This window comes from Nerophis ophidion, linkage group LG08 (assembly GCF_033978795.1).
Source record: "Nerophis ophidion isolate RoL-2023_Sa linkage group LG08, RoL_Noph_v1.0, whole genome shotgun sequence".
NCBI classification, from domain to species: Eukaryota; Metazoa; Chordata; class Actinopteri; order Syngnathiformes; family Syngnathidae; genus Nerophis; species Nerophis ophidion.
Genome location: NC_084618.1, coordinates 43884511 through 43901915, shown reverse-complemented (window position 1 = coordinate 43901915; position 17405 = coordinate 43884511). Strand labels below are relative to the sequence as shown.

The 17405-nt window shown below is 38.6% G+C and overlaps 1 protein-coding gene across 1 annotated transcript in view; it reads left to right on the top strand.

Moving 5' to 3' along the window:
- Window positions 1-17405, top strand: part of LOC133557816 (dynein axonemal heavy chain 9-like) — a 363451-nt gene that overhangs the window by 98903 nt on the left and 247143 nt on the right. Inside the window, exons 23-24 of the mRNA XM_061908637.1 lie at window positions 11909-12070; window positions 12789-12985. Coding sequence (XP_061764621.1) covers window positions 11909-12070; window positions 12789-12985 — 359 coding nt within the window. The remainder of the gene's footprint in view (window positions 1-11908; window positions 12071-12788; window positions 12986-17405) is intronic.

Below are 17405 nucleotides of genomic sequence, written 5' to 3'. Positions count from 1 at the left end.
CAATGAGTCAATGTAAAGTGATTTGTTGTTGTTCTGTCACGCTTAAAGTGTTGAATCTAGTTATTCACACCATTAAGCTGTGAACATTTGGAGAAAAAAAGGATGTCATAAAAGTTAATGTATGAGGTGATACATACAGTACTTGAGGAAAACATTCACATCTCCGGTAGTGGCAATATTTCAGCTCAGTGTGAATGTTCAGTACACTCACCGCCACACAACACACCTCCCATCTGGCCCATTACACAATGGATTTAGCAGCCAATTCTCACATCCAGTGGGCTCAAATATGAAGGCAGATCCGAAACTGGCTTGGCCCTCCTCTGAGATGATTCTGTTGATTGGAAAGGTTCTGGGGCTGGGAGCGCGGAACATCTGTTTGCCTCTGTTTCAGCCTCCAGGGTGACACTGCTTAGGTGTCCTTCGCTCATTCCAATGGCAATAATAATTGTGTGGATTCCTGCTCGACTGCATGGTCATAGTTCATTTCAAACCTGCTTGACAAAGTTACGGTACATTAACGATGATCACATGATTAGAGTTATCCTATCCTATCCATATACAATTTGATATGTCATAAAAGTACCGTATTTTTCGAAGTATAAGTCGCTCCGGAGTATAAGTCGCACCTGCCGAAAATGCAAAATAAAGAACGAAAAAAACATATATACGTCGTACTGGAGAATAACTCGCATTTTTTGGGTAAATTTATTTGATAAAACCCAACACCAAGAATAGACATTTGAAAGGTAATTTAAAATAAATAAAGAAAAGTGAACAACAGGCTGAATAAGTGCACGTTATGTGACGCATAAATAACCAACTGAGAAGGTGCCTGGTATGTTAATGTAACTTTAACTATAACATATAGAAAATGCTATACGTTTACCAAACAATGTGTCACTCCTAATCGCTAAATCCGATGAAATACTATACGTCTCGTCTCTTACGTGAATGAGCTAAATAATATTATTTGGTATTTTATGGTAATGTGTTAATAATTTCACACATAAGGCGCTCCTGAGTAATAGTCGCACCCCCGGCCAAACTATAAAAAAAAACTGCGACTGATAGTCCGAAAAATACAGTAGTAAGAAAAAGCAAGCCTTTTCAGTCCTAGTCCTCCTTCTTCACGTCAACATTTACTGATATTTTGGTTCAGATCTTATGTTTAACATGTGACACTTAAACTAATGGATTTGTTTACATTTACACATTGTACTGTTTGTTCACGTCCTGTGTTTACATGTCACAGTTTTCCAATTGGGAGAGAAACAAAAATAAAGAATGTGGAGCAATAGATAGGTATTCAATAGAAATAATTTTGAATGTTGTTTTATTTCCAATAAAATGGCGAAAAAAATAATAATAATAACAATGATAATACAAAAAACGAAAACTAGTGAAGTGGGCACATTGTGTTAATCATAAATAAAAACAGAATACAATGATTTGCAAATCCTTTTCAACTTATATTCAATTGACTACACTAAAAAAGACAAGACATTTAATGTTCGAACTGTGATACTTGTTTTATTTGCAAACAATCATTACTTAGATTTCAATGGCAGTAACACATTGCAAAAAAAATTGTCACAGGGGCATTTTTACCACTGTGTTACATGGCCTTTGCTTTTAACAACACTCAGTAAACGTTTGAGAACTGAAGAGACAAATTTTTGAAGCTTTTCAGGTGGAATTTTTCCCCATTCTTGCTTGATGTACAGCTTAAGGTGTTCAATAGTCCAGGTTCTCCGTTGTCTTATTTTATGCTTCATAATGCGCCCCACATTTTCAATGGGAGACAGGTCTGGACTCCAGGCAAGCCAGTCTAGTACCCGCACTCTATTACTACGTAGCCACGTGCAAAATGTGGCTTGGCATTGTCTTGCTGAAATAAGCAGGGGCGTCCATGATATATACATTGCTTGGATGGTAACATATGTTGCTCCAAAACCTGTATGCACCTTTCAGCATTAATGGTGCCTTCACAGATGTGTAAATTACCCATGCCTTGGGTACTAGTACATCCTGATACCATTACGGACGCTGGCTTTTGAACTTTGTATCTATAACTATCCGGATGGTTCTTTTCCTCTTTGTTCCGGAGGACACAACATCCACAGTTTCCAAAAAAAAAAAAAAATGTGGACTCGTCAGACCACAGAACACTTTTACACTTTGCATCAGTCCATCTTAGATGAGCTTGGGCCCAGCGAAGCTGACAGCGTTTCTGGATGTTGTTGATAAATGGCTTTCGCTTTGCATAGTAGAGTTTTAACCTGCACTTACAGATGTTGCGAAAAACTGCAGTTACTGACAGTGGTTTTCTGAAGTGTTCCTGAGCCCATGTGGCGATATCCTTTACACACTGACTTTTTGATGCAGTACCGCCTGAGGGATCACAAATCTGTAATGTCATCGCTTACGTGCATTGATTTCTCCAGATTCTCTGAACCTTTTGTTGTTATTACCGACCGTAGTTGGTGAAATCCCTAAATTCCTTGCAATAGCTCGTTGAGAAATGTTGTTTTTAAACTAACAATTTGATCACGCATTTGTTCACAAAGTGGTGACCCTCGCCCCATCTTTGTTTGTTAATGTCTGAGCATTTCATGGAAGCTGCTTTTATACCCAATCATGGCATCTATCTGTTCCAAATTAGCCTGTTCACCTGTTCCAAATAAGTGTTTGATGTACATTCCTCAAATTTCTCAGGTTTTTTGGCACTTGTTCCAGCTTTTTTGAAACATGTTGCAGGCATCAAATTCCTAATGAGCTAATATTTGCAAAAAATCACAAAGTTTACTAGTTTGAACATTAAATATCTTGTCTTTGCAGTCTATTTAATTGAATGTAGGTTGAAAAGGATTTGCAAATCATTGTATTCTGTTTTTATTTACGATTTACACAAAGTTCTCACTTCACTGGTTTTAGGTTTTGTAATAATGAACAAAATACACATACATTCGATAATTACGCCCAAATTAAAAATAAGCACATTGATGGACAGAGTATAGCTAATATAAAAGGCCTACTGAAATGAGATTTTCTTATTCAAACGGGTCCATTCTATGTGTCATACTTGTTAATTTCGCGATATTGTCATATTTTTGCTGAAAAAATTTAGTAGAGAACATCAACGATAAAGTTCGCAACTTTTGGTCGCTAATAAAAAAGCTTTGCCTGTACCGGAAGTAGCGGACAATGTGCGCGTGGCGTCATGGGTTGTGGAGCTCCTCACATCCTCACATTGTTTACAATCATGGCCACCAGCAGTGAGAGCGATTCGAACTGAGAAAGCGACAATTTCCCCATTAATTTGAGCGAGGATGAAAGATTTGTGAATGAGGATAGTGAGAGTGAAGGACTATAAAAAATAAAAATAAAAAAACAGGGCAGTGGGAGCAATTCAGATGTTATTAGACACATTTACTAGGATAATTCTGGAAAATCCCTTATCTGCTTATTGTGTTACTATGATGCGTGCAGTTTATCAAAGCAACAAACAAACAATCGGAAAATCCCCGTTACTGAGGTGGCTAACCATGATGCGTGCAGTTTATCAAAGCAACAATCAAACAATCGGAAAATTCCTGTCGTATCAATTCCTAGATATGGTCGTAACTATACTAAATGCACTGGGCATAATAAACACAACATTATTAATATTGCTACTACGGATAATTTGATCAAAAACTCCCTAAAACAGCCCACTACCTATAATATAGGTTTTTTAAACATAAGATCATTGTCTCCTAAAACGTTGTTAGTTAATGATATTATCAGAGACAACAATCTTAACGTCATCGGTCTCAGCGAAACCTGGCTTAAACCAAACGACTTTTTTGCGCTAAATGAGGCATGTCCTCCTAACTTTACACATGCGCATATTGCCCGTCCGCTCAAAAGGGGTGGGGGGGTCGCACTAATATACAACGAAAACTTTAACCTTAGTCCTAATATAAATAATAAATATAAATCGTTTGAGGTGCTTACTATGAGGTCTGTCACACCGCTGCCTCTACACCTGGCTGTTATCTACCGCCCCCCAGGGCCCTATTCGGACTTTATTAATGAATTCTCAGAGTTCGTTGCTGATCTAGTGACACACGCCGATAATATAATCATAATGGGGGACTTTAATATCCATATGAATACCCCATCGGACCCACCGTGCGTAGCGCTCCAGACTGTAATTGATAGCTGTGGTCTCACACAAATAATAAATGAACCCACGCATTGCAACGGTAATACGATAGACCTAGTGCTTGTCAGGGGCATCACCGTTTCCAAAGTTACGATACTCCCGTATACTAAAGTATTGTCCGATCATTACCTTATAAAATTCGAGGTTCAGACGCATGTTCGTCAAACTAATAATAATAATACCTGCTATAGCAGCCGCAACATTAATACAGCCACAACGACAACTCTTGCTGACCTACTGCCCTCGGTAATGGCACCATTCCCAAAGTATGTGGGCTCTATTGATAACCTCACTAACAACTTTAACGACGCCCTGCGCGAAACCATTGATAACATAGCACCGCTAAAGTTAAAAAAGGCTCCAAAAAAGCGCACCCCGTGGTTTACAGAAGAAACTAGAACTCAGAAATTATTATGTAGAAAGCTGGAACGCAAATGGCGCACGACTAAACTTGAGGTGCACCATCAAGCATGGAGTGATGGTTTAATAACTTATAAACGCATGCTTACCTTAGCTAAAGCTAAATATTACTCAAATCTCATCCACCGTAATAAAAACGATCCTAAATTTTTGTTTAGTACGGTAGCATCGCTAACCCAACAAGGGACTCCTTCCAGTAGCTCAACCCACTCAGCTAATGACTTTATGCAATTCTTTAGTAAGAAAATTGAAGTCATTAGAAAGGAGATTAAAGACAATGCGTCCCAGCTACAACGGGGTTCTATTAACACTGACACGATTGTATATACGACGGATACTGCCCTCCAAAATAGTTTCTCTCGTTTTGAGGAAATAACATTAGAGGAATTGTTACAACGTGTAAATGGAATAAAACAGACAACATGTTTACTTGACCCTCTTCCTGGGAAACTGATCAAGGAGCTTTTTGTATTATTAGGTCCATCAGTGCTAAATATTATAAACTTATCACTCTCCTCGGGCACTGTTCCCGTTGCATTCAAAAAAGCGGTTATTCATCCTCTTCTTAAAAGACCTAACCTCGATCCTGACCTCATGGTAAATTACCGACCGGTGTCTCACCTTCCCTTTATTTCAAAAATCCTTGAAAAAATTGTTGCGGAGCAGTTAAATGAACACTTAGCGTCTAACAATCTATGTGAAACCTTTCAATCCGGTTTCAGAGCAAATCACTCCACGGAGACAGCCCTCGCAAAAATGACTAATGATCTATTGCTAACGATGGATTCTGATGCGTCATCTATGTTGCTGCTCCTCGATCTTAGCGCTGCTTTCAATACCGTCGATCATAATATTTTATTAGAACGTATCAAAACACGAATTGGTATGTCAGACTTAGCCCTGTCTTGTTTTAACTCTTATCTTACTGATAGGATGCAGTGTGTCTCCCATAACAATGTGACCTCGGACTACGTTAAGGTAACGTGTGGAGTTCCCCAGGGTTCGGACCTTTGCCCTGCACTCTTCAGCATCTACATGCTGCCGCTAGGTGACATCATACGCAAATACGGTATTAGCTTTCACTGTTATGCTGATGACACCCAACTTTACATGCCCCTAAAGCTGACCAACACGCCGGATTGTAGTCAGCTGGAGGCGTGTCTTAATGAAATTAAACAATGGATGTCCGCTAACTTTTTGCAACTCAACGCCAAAAAAACGGAAATGCTGATTATCGGTCCTGCTAGACACCGAACTCTATTTAATAATACAACTCTAACATTTGACAACCAAACAATTAAACAAGGCGACACGGTAAAGAATCTGGGTATTATCTTCGACCCAACTCTCTCCTTTGAGGCACACATTAAAAGCGTTACTAAAACGGCCTTCTTTCATCTCCGTAACATCGCTAAAATTCGCTCCATTCTGTCCACTAAAGACGCTGAGATCATTATCCATGCGTTTGTTACGTCTCGCCTCGACTACTGTAACGTATTATTTTCGGGTCTCCCCATGTCTAGCATTAAAAGATTACAGTTGGTACAAAATGCGGCTGCTAGACTTTTGACAAGAACAAGAAAGTTTGATCACATTACGCCTGTACTGGCTCACCTGCACTGGCTTCCTGTGCACTTAAGATGTGACTTTAAGGTTTCACTACTTACGTATAAAATACTACACGGTCTAGCTCCATCTTATCTTGCCGATTGTATTGTACCATATGTCCCGGCAAGAAATCTGCGTTCAAAGGACTCCGGCTTATTAGTGATTCCCAAAGCCCAAAAAAAGTCTGCGGGCTATAGAGCATTTTCCGTTCGGGCTCCAGTACTCTGGAATGCCCTCCCGGTAACAGTTCGCGATTCCACCTCAGTAGAAGCATTTAAGTCTCACCTTAAAACTCATTTGTATACTCTAGCCTTTAAATAGACTCCCTTTTTAGACCAGTTGATCTGCCGTTTCTTTTCTTTTTCTTCTATGTCCCTCTGTGTATCGGCTGGGGACATCTCTGCGCTGCTGGTCCGCTACCCTTGGGATGGTTTCCTGCTGGCTCCGCTGTGAACGGGACTCTCGCTGCTGTGTTTGGACTGGACTCACGCGACTGTGTTGTATCCATTGTGGATTGAACTTTCACAGTATCATGTTAGACCTGCTCGACATCCATTGCTTTCCTCCTCTCTAAGGTTCTCATAGTCATCATTGTCACCGACGTCCCACTGGGTCATTATTGTCACCAATGTCCCACTGGGTGTGAGTTTTCCTTGCCCTTATCTGGGCCTACCGAGGATGTCGTGGTGGTTTGTGCAGCCCTTTGAGACACTAGTGATTTAGGGCTGTATAAGTAAACATTGATTGATTGATTGATTGATACTAGTGTTGTAGTGAGATTATACTGTCGTACCTGAAAGTCGGAGTGGTGTGGCCACGGGGGTGGTGACCGCCAGTGTCTCTGAGGGAAGCCACGGAGGAGGCAAGAGAGTCGCAGCTGCCTCTTTTTACACGAGGAACGATGCAAGCTCCTCTCATGTCTACGGTAAGAGCCGACTTATTACCGCAATGTTCTCAATGAAACCTGCCGGTTGACATGTGGTCGGGATCCATGTTTGCTTGACCGCTCTGTTCCATTGTAAAGCTTAACCTTCGGGAATGTAAACAAGGAAACACCGGCTGTGTTTGTGTTGTTGAAGGCAGCTCCAATACACTGCTTCCCACCTACATATTTCTTATTTGATATATCCATTATTAATTGAACAAATTGCAAAAGATTCAGCAACACAGATGTCCAGAATACTGTGTAATAATGCGATTAAAGCAGACTACTTATAGCTTGGATCGGGCTGGAAAAAAATGTCCGCTACAATCCATACCAACGTTTTCAACAGGATACTTCGCGCGAAATTTAAAATTGCAATTTAGTAAACTAAAAAGGCCGTATTGACATGTGTTGTAATGTTAAGATTTTATCATTGATATATAAACTATCAGACTGCGTGGTGGGTAGTAGTGGGTTTCAGTTGGCCTTTAAAAGGAGAGTAAAACGTTAAAAAAAAAGAAGCTAAGTAGTAAAAAATGGATAAGTTATTAATAAGAGTAAAACAATAAAAAAAACATACAAGTTTATAAAATTAAATTAGTTAAATAAATATAGATTCAAGATAAATGGGTAAAAAAATGCTGTTGTATCATCTGCTGTGGTACAATAGGTGTTGTTACTGTTGGAAGATAAATGCGTATTCACATTGATGTCTTTCTCCAATTTCAACCACTTATGGTCAGTGTGGTGAAGTTTCCATTTCCATGTTTTCTTGTTCGGCAATCCGGCAATGTAATTGTTACAATGCCTCTGCTTCCTTGCTTCTTTGAGCCTTGAAATGACCTCTGCTTCTTCAAGTTGAGTGTTTTCTTGACGATGTCAACCTTGCACTTTATCAGATGCTCATTTGTGTAGATTAGGGGTCCCCAAACATTTTGGCTTGGGGGCCACATTGGGTTAAAATAAATTGGCTTGGCTATCTATTTGTACACACACACACACACACACACACACACACACACACACAAACATATATAAAACATAAAAAAAGAAACACCGTACTTCGTTGAATTGCCCCAGGGCATATAGTATGCACCTGCTTTGAATTACTGCCGGGTCAAACTCGCTTCCCAAAATAATTAGAGCATGCTTAGTATTACCGCCTGGTCAAACTCGTGACACTTCCCCTGTCATCATTTTCAAAATGGAGGAGACTGATTTTAATACAGGTAATTTGAAATCGCATAAAGGGAAGACGATTAAGAGATAGTCAGTAGGCTCTAAAGTGCAAGCTTACTAAAATTTTTCTGCATACCTTTGGTAAGTGCCGGAGTGAGAAGAAGTTTTAAAATAGTTAGTGCATGCTTACTTTTACCGCATGCCTTTGGTAAGCGCAGGAGTGAGAAGAGGTTTTAAATTAATTAGCGCCCTGGTGGCAATTCAAGGAAATACGGTATGCCCCATTTTCAAAAATAACGAACTAAGGATCACAACCGAGGCAAACAAAAACACTGTAAACTACCTGGACGTAACACTCAACCTCAGCAATAACACATACCGGCCATTTACAAAACCCGACACCACATTACAATATGTACACTGTGACATCAACCAACCGCCTGTCACAACCAGGCAAATCCCAGCCGACATCAACAAGAGGCTGACAACCCTGTCATCAGACAGAGAATCATTCAAACTAGCAACACCTCCATACCAAAAATGCACTCAACGAAAGTGCATACCAATACACCCTCCAATACGATCAATCAGCAACTAAAACAATAAAAACCAGGAAACGGGACAACATACTTTGGTACAACCCCCAATTCAGCAAAAATGTCAGCACAAATATTGGACATAAATTCTTTGCACTCATTGACAGGCACTGCCGCAAAAAACACTTACACAGGAAGATATTCAACAGGAATACTTTGAAACTTAGGCTGCTTATACACTAAGGTTATACAGGGTATATCCCACCTAACCTTATCCCTGTCCACACACACACAATGCCATCGTTTAAGACCCCCTCCCCCTCCGTCCGCCGGCGCAACGCGACCTAGTACACATGCGCGAAAAATGATTATTATGATACTTTAACTTATCTGAACAATATCCAGTGTTGTGGTATTTCAACTAACTGGAATCCACTGTGCTGTGAGACCCTATTGTAGTGAATCACACCTTAGCCATCATAAATTAATCAAATCTTTAATGAACATGTGAAAGTAAACAATGTGTAAATGTGATCAAGCTAGGGATCTAGATATTTGGTCAGGACACTCCTCACTCTTTTGGTTTCACCTTCATTGTCTTAGTTTTTGGTGAATTTATATACTCTGGACGTAGAAGTAATGTCTCGACATACATGGTGGACAATAACTGATGCAGTCTGCTTTTTTCAGTCCAAATGTATTCACTGTTTTCAGTAGTTTTCCCACATCGGCCAGGTAATATAAAGCAACCTCTACCTTTTTTATCACATCCACGGGAGCCCGCATTCTCGTTGTCTCTCCTTCAGAAAAATGGACAATCACAGCTGACCTGGACATTCGAAAGTTCTCTTGCCATTGCTCTGGCACAAAACACTCATTGACAAACATATCCGACCAGGCTGCCATTCTTCCAGGTATTATCCAAAACCGTCACTCAACATTGCTGTGTTGCTGTCTGAGATGTGTTGTATCTGAAATAGCTGCAATAGCGCATTTCCTTCTCTCAAGGTATTCATGTGTGATTTCCACAAGCGTCTGTACATGTAGAAGAAGGAGAAAAACGAGCATGTCTGAATGACTCTCCATATTTCCAGTGGTTACTTCCGAGTTACGAAACTAGTTGTTATTAAGCTGGCTGTGGTGCGTTCTTTCTGACGTCACTTCCTGTGTGGGGCGCGGTCTTTCTGACATCACTTCCTCTCCGAACTCAGTTTGTAAACGATCAATGAGTCCACACAGAGCTAAGAGCCGGAGATTCAAGAAATACACGGCACACTTACCTGTGTAAAATATATCCAAGGAGTGGAACCTTAAACGATTGGTTAGTGTTGTTTAAGGAGTTATCCGGCTTAATGTAGACAGGGCCTTAGTTACAGCTGCATGATGAATATAAAACAAACCATTGACACACACAAAAAAAAAAGTTATTGAGCACACCTAAACAGACAGCCAACACCACTAACAACCCCAACTGCTCATGTAACTGCAATTGCAGACAAAGGCTTACCTGCCCACTTAACGGAGAGTTTGAAAGTATCAGTTTTCTATCAAGCCAACGTCACCCGCAAAGACAACTCAAACACAGAGACATGTATCGGGCTCATAGAAAATACCTTCAAAACCCATTATAACAATCACACAGCATCATTCCGTAGGCCCCAACTCAGGAACTCCACAGAGCTGAGCAAATACATATGAACTCCTACAGACAATAACATTGATTACTCTATTAGATGGCGAATGGTCGCATCTACCTCACCATACAACAGTATAAACTGTAACCTTTGCCTAAAATATATTTTTAAATTATATACCACCCCAGCATGTCCACATTAAAGAAACACAACAAACTGGTAACATCATGTCGGTACAGAGGCAGGGCACCACAGTGTAACACCTTCAGCAATTGCCACGCCCCCATGTAATGTACCCTACACATATGTGACAGCCACACACACTTCAATAAACTCTCCTGAAGAGCAGGGAAATCTGTGAAACAGACCTGTAGGGATGAAATAGCCTCCGTGTGTTTTTTCCTGACCTAAGGAATATTCTGCTCCACTCCGGTAATGAGCACTGTTTAACGGTTAAACCACAGCAACCTCGGCTATACATATATACACACCGACACACACACACACACACACGTGGAGGGTTGGATCCAGTCCACTGGCTGTAGTTTGGGTATGCCTAGTGTAGACTTTTGTACCAGTATGTGTGATCTTACTTCTCTGCTTCAACAATGCAGGGGTTTGTTTCTCCATTGTACATGTTGTTTGGTCAGTGACAGGTGTTATACTGTAGTTCAGTCTTAACTGCATGGTCTGTGGAAAGTCATCATGTTATAAAGGTCTTCTTCATGAACAATTGTCTGTTTTGTGTACTATGATTGACTGATTATCAGTCCAGTGTGCCCTTCCTGTTGCTACATGTCAACCGGCATCCCTGAGATTAAATTAGATTAGATTAGATTAGATTAAATAGTACTTTATTTATTCCCTCAGGAGAGTTCCTTCAGGAAAATTAAGAATTTTCAGCACAATCCCATTCAAGATCAGACAAACATTACGGGAGACAGAACAGGATGGCTGATACGGTATATCGATAAATACAAAGATAATAGATATGAAGATTCTGCAGTGGAACTCAATGGAGACTATGGATTAACTGAAAACAAATTGCTAAAACTACATGATAATAATGAACAAATCAGGTTGTTTAAAACAGCAGACACCACACCTCAAGGCAGTGGAAACAACATTTAATTGGAAGGGAGCCAAAAAGCAGGAAAGAAAAATGCCATTAAATGATAAGAAAAACTAAAACTAAGTAAGAAAAAACAACATCTAGAAAACCAGACTTAAAATATGTCAATTGCAATTGATTTTACACATGCCAACAGGATTAAGTGCCATTATTTAGCTTACCTTGTCCATTTGCCTTACTGTCCAACATGTCGATCATGTTTAAATGTGCCAAATCTGCGTGTGGAATGGAACACCAAATATCTCTTCACTACACCCTGCCCAGGGCATTCTCTTCAGTACATGGGAGTGCCTGAAAACCCCTGTGGACCTGCTGAAAATCTACATGCACGAGTCGAACCGCGTCTACAGAGACAAGCTTGTTGAAGAGAAGGACTTCCTCGTCTTTGATAAGCTGCAGGCAGACATGCTTAAAAAGTTCTTTGAGGTGAGTTTTTGCAACGTTTCCAAGAGAAAAACAAGGGTGACTGGGGGTCAAGATGGGAAATTGGGTCATTACGTACCTGCTTTGCGACTTAAAACTTGACTACAAGAGACATAGTGAAATAAAGAGAATAGAGTAAACATAATGTGTAGAGTGAACATTGTAGACGGATTGTAGAGAATATTGATCACGGTGGTGTGGGTATTGAAGAGGCTGTAATTTAATGTTTTTCCCATCCTCTGAACACATCGCTTGTATACTAGTCCGCAATAAAGAACCTGACATTAAGTGTGTACACACACCCGCGCAAAGAGACAAGTAAGAAGTTCACAACCTTTGTAAACCAATGACAGTTATCTACATTATCACAAAGAAACACACATTTTCAGGGTATTTTCACAAGCAAACAAGCCAATCTTTTTGCACCGTGCACTGCAAGTGTGATAAAATGTAAATATAGGCTGCAATGCAGGACAATGTAATGTGAATTGGAAAGCATTGCACCCGAAAAAGTTGGCAGGAAAAATAAAACCAAATCCCTCCAGTGAAATATTCAGGGGCCCGATAGTTACTGGAGTGAAACTGAACTAGGTCACCCTCTGCACCATTGCGATATTCAGCTGTGCCCCTGTCCAAACTATTTAAGCTTAACAGTAATGTTATGCTGACAAGGGTCCTGGTTGTGTGTGTGTGTGTGTGTGTGTGTGTGTGTCTCCCTAAGGACATAGAGGAGACTCTAGAACAGACCCGGATGATGAACCTGTACTGCCACTTTGCCCACGGCCTGGGGGAGGCCAGGTACATGGCTGTGGAGTCCTGGAGCAGCCTCAATAAAACACTGCTGGAGGTACTGGACAGCTACAATGAGGTCAACGCCACGCTCAATCTGGTGCTGTTTGAGGACGCCATGGCTCACATGTGAGTGGATAATTTCAAACCCCAGGGACAATGTGGGGAGAGTAAAGAAAAGTCAGACGAAATGAGCTTGTTTTGCAGGTGTGCACGGCTTATTGTTTCCTTGGAAAAGAGAGCTTCAACTCAATGAGACAAAACTGATGAAAAAAAGGATAAACAAATAAGATAAATAAAAACACATTTGATTTGTAGTCAAATTTTTGACACTGCTGATAAAAATGCTATGTATGGTGGAACCCATTTAAGTCGGTCCCGTATGTGTCAACAAGCTGTTTAGGTACATGTCTCCAGTACATGTACTGTCTCGATCAGTGGTTCTCAACCTTTTTTCAGTGATTTACACCCTGTGAACATTTTTTAATTCAAGTACCCCCTAATCAGAGCTAAGCATTTTTGGTTGAAAAAAAAGAGATAAAGAAGTAAAATAAAGCACTATGTCATCAGTTTCTGATTTATTAAATTGTACAACAGTGCAAAATATTGCTAATTTGTAGTGGTCTTTCTTGAACTATTTGGAAAAAAATATACAAAAATAACTAAAAACGTGTTGAAAAATAAACAAGTGATTCAACTATAAATAAAGATTTCTACACATAGAAGTGATCATAAACTTAAAGTGCCCTCTTTGGGGATTGTAATAGAGATCCATCTGGATTCATGAACTTAATTCTAAACATTTCTTCACAAAAAAAGAAATCTTTAACATCAATATTTATGGAACATATCCACAAAATAATCGAGCTGTCAACACTAAATATTACATTGTTGCATTTCTTTTCACAGTTTATGAACTTACATTCATATTTTGTTGAAGTATTATTCAATAAATATATTTATAAAGGATTTTTGAATTGTTGCTATTTTTAGAATAATTTTTTTAAAATCTCACGTACCCTTTGGCATACCTTAAAGTACCCCCAGGGGTGCGCATACCACCATTTGAGAACCACTGGTCTAGATGATATAAAAACTTCAAAAGAGGAAAACCGTAAGAATTCCCATGAGGAATGGCGATCATGACTGACATTGTACATGGCTGAGCACATTTCTCTTTTCAAGCATGTAAAAAAGACGTCAAACTCTGTTGAGTGTACAAAAGTAAGAGCATGCACTAACTAGAGCAATCCAGGGCCTACCTAACACCTAAAGTACGGAAAGTTTGACAATTTGCAGCACCCTCAATCACGCAATTTGTGGGTAAAGCCACACAATTAGTGCTTTCTCTTCCTGAAAATAAGCCATTATTTTGCAGAAAGTACATCTATTCTCCCAAAATAGATGATAATGTACAAAGGTGTGATAATAAAGCACAAAATAGACAACCTAATAATTTATGGAATCAGAACACGGCCAGTAAGTTTTGGTATTAGAAAAAAACACTTACACACAGTCTTATCGTTACGTAGTACATACAATATATGTTGTATTATAAGCAGATGGTAATTTACACACAATGTTAACTAATACATATTACCTAGATCACATGTGTCAAACTCAAGGCCCGGGGACCAAATCTGGCCTGCCACGTTATTTTAAGTGGCCTGCGAAAGTTTGGAAATAATATGCGTTAATAAATTGCTAAATCTTTTCTTTAGAAATATATTTGTTCTTTCCCTCTTGACAATAAAAATCATGTACTGCATGCAATTGTATATCTTTTCAAATTCAATATTATGAAAATCAAAATATTATAATATCACGTATTTCACAAATATATTTGTTAAAATAAAGACACACACTGTATTTAATTATCCTCTTGACTTATGAGTTCAAAACAAATTATCAATCAAATTGTAGACTTTAGAATTGACAGTAGATTTTACGGTTAAATTCCGCCGACTGAGTTTTGTACTGTAAAATCAACTTTGGTACTGTTTTTTTCCCATATACAGTAAGAAGACACTAAAGCATTAAAAAACAAACACAAAAAACATTAAAACAACAAGAGTTTACAGTAAAAAACAAAACAAAACTGGCTGCTCTGTTGCTTGAATTTTATCGCTAAAAACAATGGTATATTTTTTCCATTCCATTTCGTTTTTTCAATGTTTTTATATGCTGTAAAAAAAACCACTGCTTTTAATGTAAAATTCTGGTGACTGAGCTGCCTGTTTTTAAAAGTAAAATTAAAATATTTTTTTTGCAGCTTATGTAAAAACATATATTATTAATGTATTGTAATAAATAGATAGATAGATAGATAGTACTTTATTGATTCCTTCAGGAGAGTTCCCTCATTACCCATATATATATATATATATATATATATATATATATATATATATATTACTCATTGTTAAAATCGGCCCTCTGTAAGCAGCCATAACTGTGATGTGGCCTTCAATGAAAACGAGTGTGACACCTCTGACCTAGATGGATTTGTGTTAAATGTAATTAGTATTATTAATATCATCATACAGTAGGTCACTTTTAATGTTTCCAAATTCTGGGAATTAATCACTGGAACCCTGGATGACTTTGGAGGCAAAGACCAAAGGATTTCAATGAGTAGTAGATCACATGTGTTTCTTTTGTTTTGTTATTATGCACTGACTTGATTTACTTGAGCAATTGTATGGAATAAAATAGAATAAGGAACCAATTTGGATATTGTGTTGGTATTGTAACACTACCGTCATGTGTTTTTTATGGTCAGAATTGTGATCAAAAATTCAAATGCAAAATCATTCAGTGATTTTGAATATTTTAAAGTAAAAAGTATCGGCATCAGTATGTGTATGGCTGACATCACTCACCATGAATAAATTGAAACATTTACAGTTAAGTTAATACATGTGATTGGTATCAGAAGATCTCACTAATGGATGATCGAAATCATCAGCATTAAACCCTACCTGGAGGACCCCTAATAAAAAGTAGTGATTCTGTTCGTATTAATATGTTAATGCTTCAACATGATTGCTAACGACTCACAAAAGCTGGTACAAAAGTTGTTGATATGAAAAGCCATATCAACATCCTCACAATTCAAGCTTTATTAGAGTGTCAAACGTAGATACCGTAATTTCCTCCCTATAAGCTGCTTTTTTGAACCCTGAGTTTTATACAATGCTGTGGTCAATTTATGGATTGCAGCTTCAAAAGCTTCACATGCTGCCAATGAATTTAGCCTCTTCACTTCAGACCAATCTGTGTTGGCCCTGCGATGAGATGGGGACTTGTCCAGGGTGTACCCCGCCTACCGCCCGAATGCAGCTGAGATAGGCGGCAGTAAGCCCCCGCGACCCCAAAAGGGACAAGCGGTAGGAAATGGATGGATGGATGGACATCAGACCAATTAAATTGCCGAACAGGTCAAGATGGACCAATTAAATTGCTGACATTGAATCAAACGCACTCACACAGTCATTAAGTCAGCCACACTGCAAAAAGTCAATGTTCAAAAACAAGAAAAAATAGTACAAAAATTAGGGGTCATTTATTTGAACTAAGCAAAATTATCTGCCAATAGAACAAGAAAATTCAGCTTGTCAAGACTTTCCATAACAAGTAAAATTAGCTAACCTCAATGAAACCCAAAATACCTTAAATAAGTATATTCTCACTAATAACAAGCACACTTTTCTTGGTAAAATAAAATACCTTTTTGCTCAATATGTTGAAAAATATTCTTATATTAAGTACATTTCTAGTGCCATCATCTTGACATAATGATATGCGCTCGGCATCATGATTATTTTCATGCTTGAAGTAAGAAATTATTACTATAAAAAAGTAGTTTCATACTTGAGAGTGTTGATGACACAGCTTTGTGTCAGTTGATATTCTAGTTTCAAGCATGTTTTACGCAATAAAAGTCATAACCTCTCAGCAACAGGCTGTAATATCTTACTGAGATCATTTAGAAGCAAAACCCTTAAAACAAGTAAAACACTAACATAAAATCTGCTTAGTGATAAGAATTATCTTATCAGACAGAAAATAAGCAAATATCACCATTATTTGAGATATTTAATCTTACTTGGATTTCAGTTTTTGCAGTGCATTTAGTGCGTTATGCACTCATCCTTGTCATAGAGAAGAAACGTCTAAATTCACACCATACAGCACTTAAGCCAAAGAAAATGTAGCAACTCCCCAAATTCCGCCCTCTGCCTACCCCTTTCTTCTTTCCGGTCCAGCTGCTCCAAACATTAAATTTATTCCAACATTTAATACAATTAAGCCCAATTTATACAACAAGAGAAGTATATTCTCTTGCATAAAATAATAATTAAAAATGTGTGAATGAACAAAAGCACCTGTGTAAATATTTAATGTCTCAGTGAGTACACCTGCAGCTTGTAGACTTGTACGGCTAATATACTCTTTGAACATATTAAAATGTGTCCAAAAATTAGTTGGGAGCGAATTATATATAGATACGCTTTATAGCCTGGAAATTACGGTATATTTATGGTGT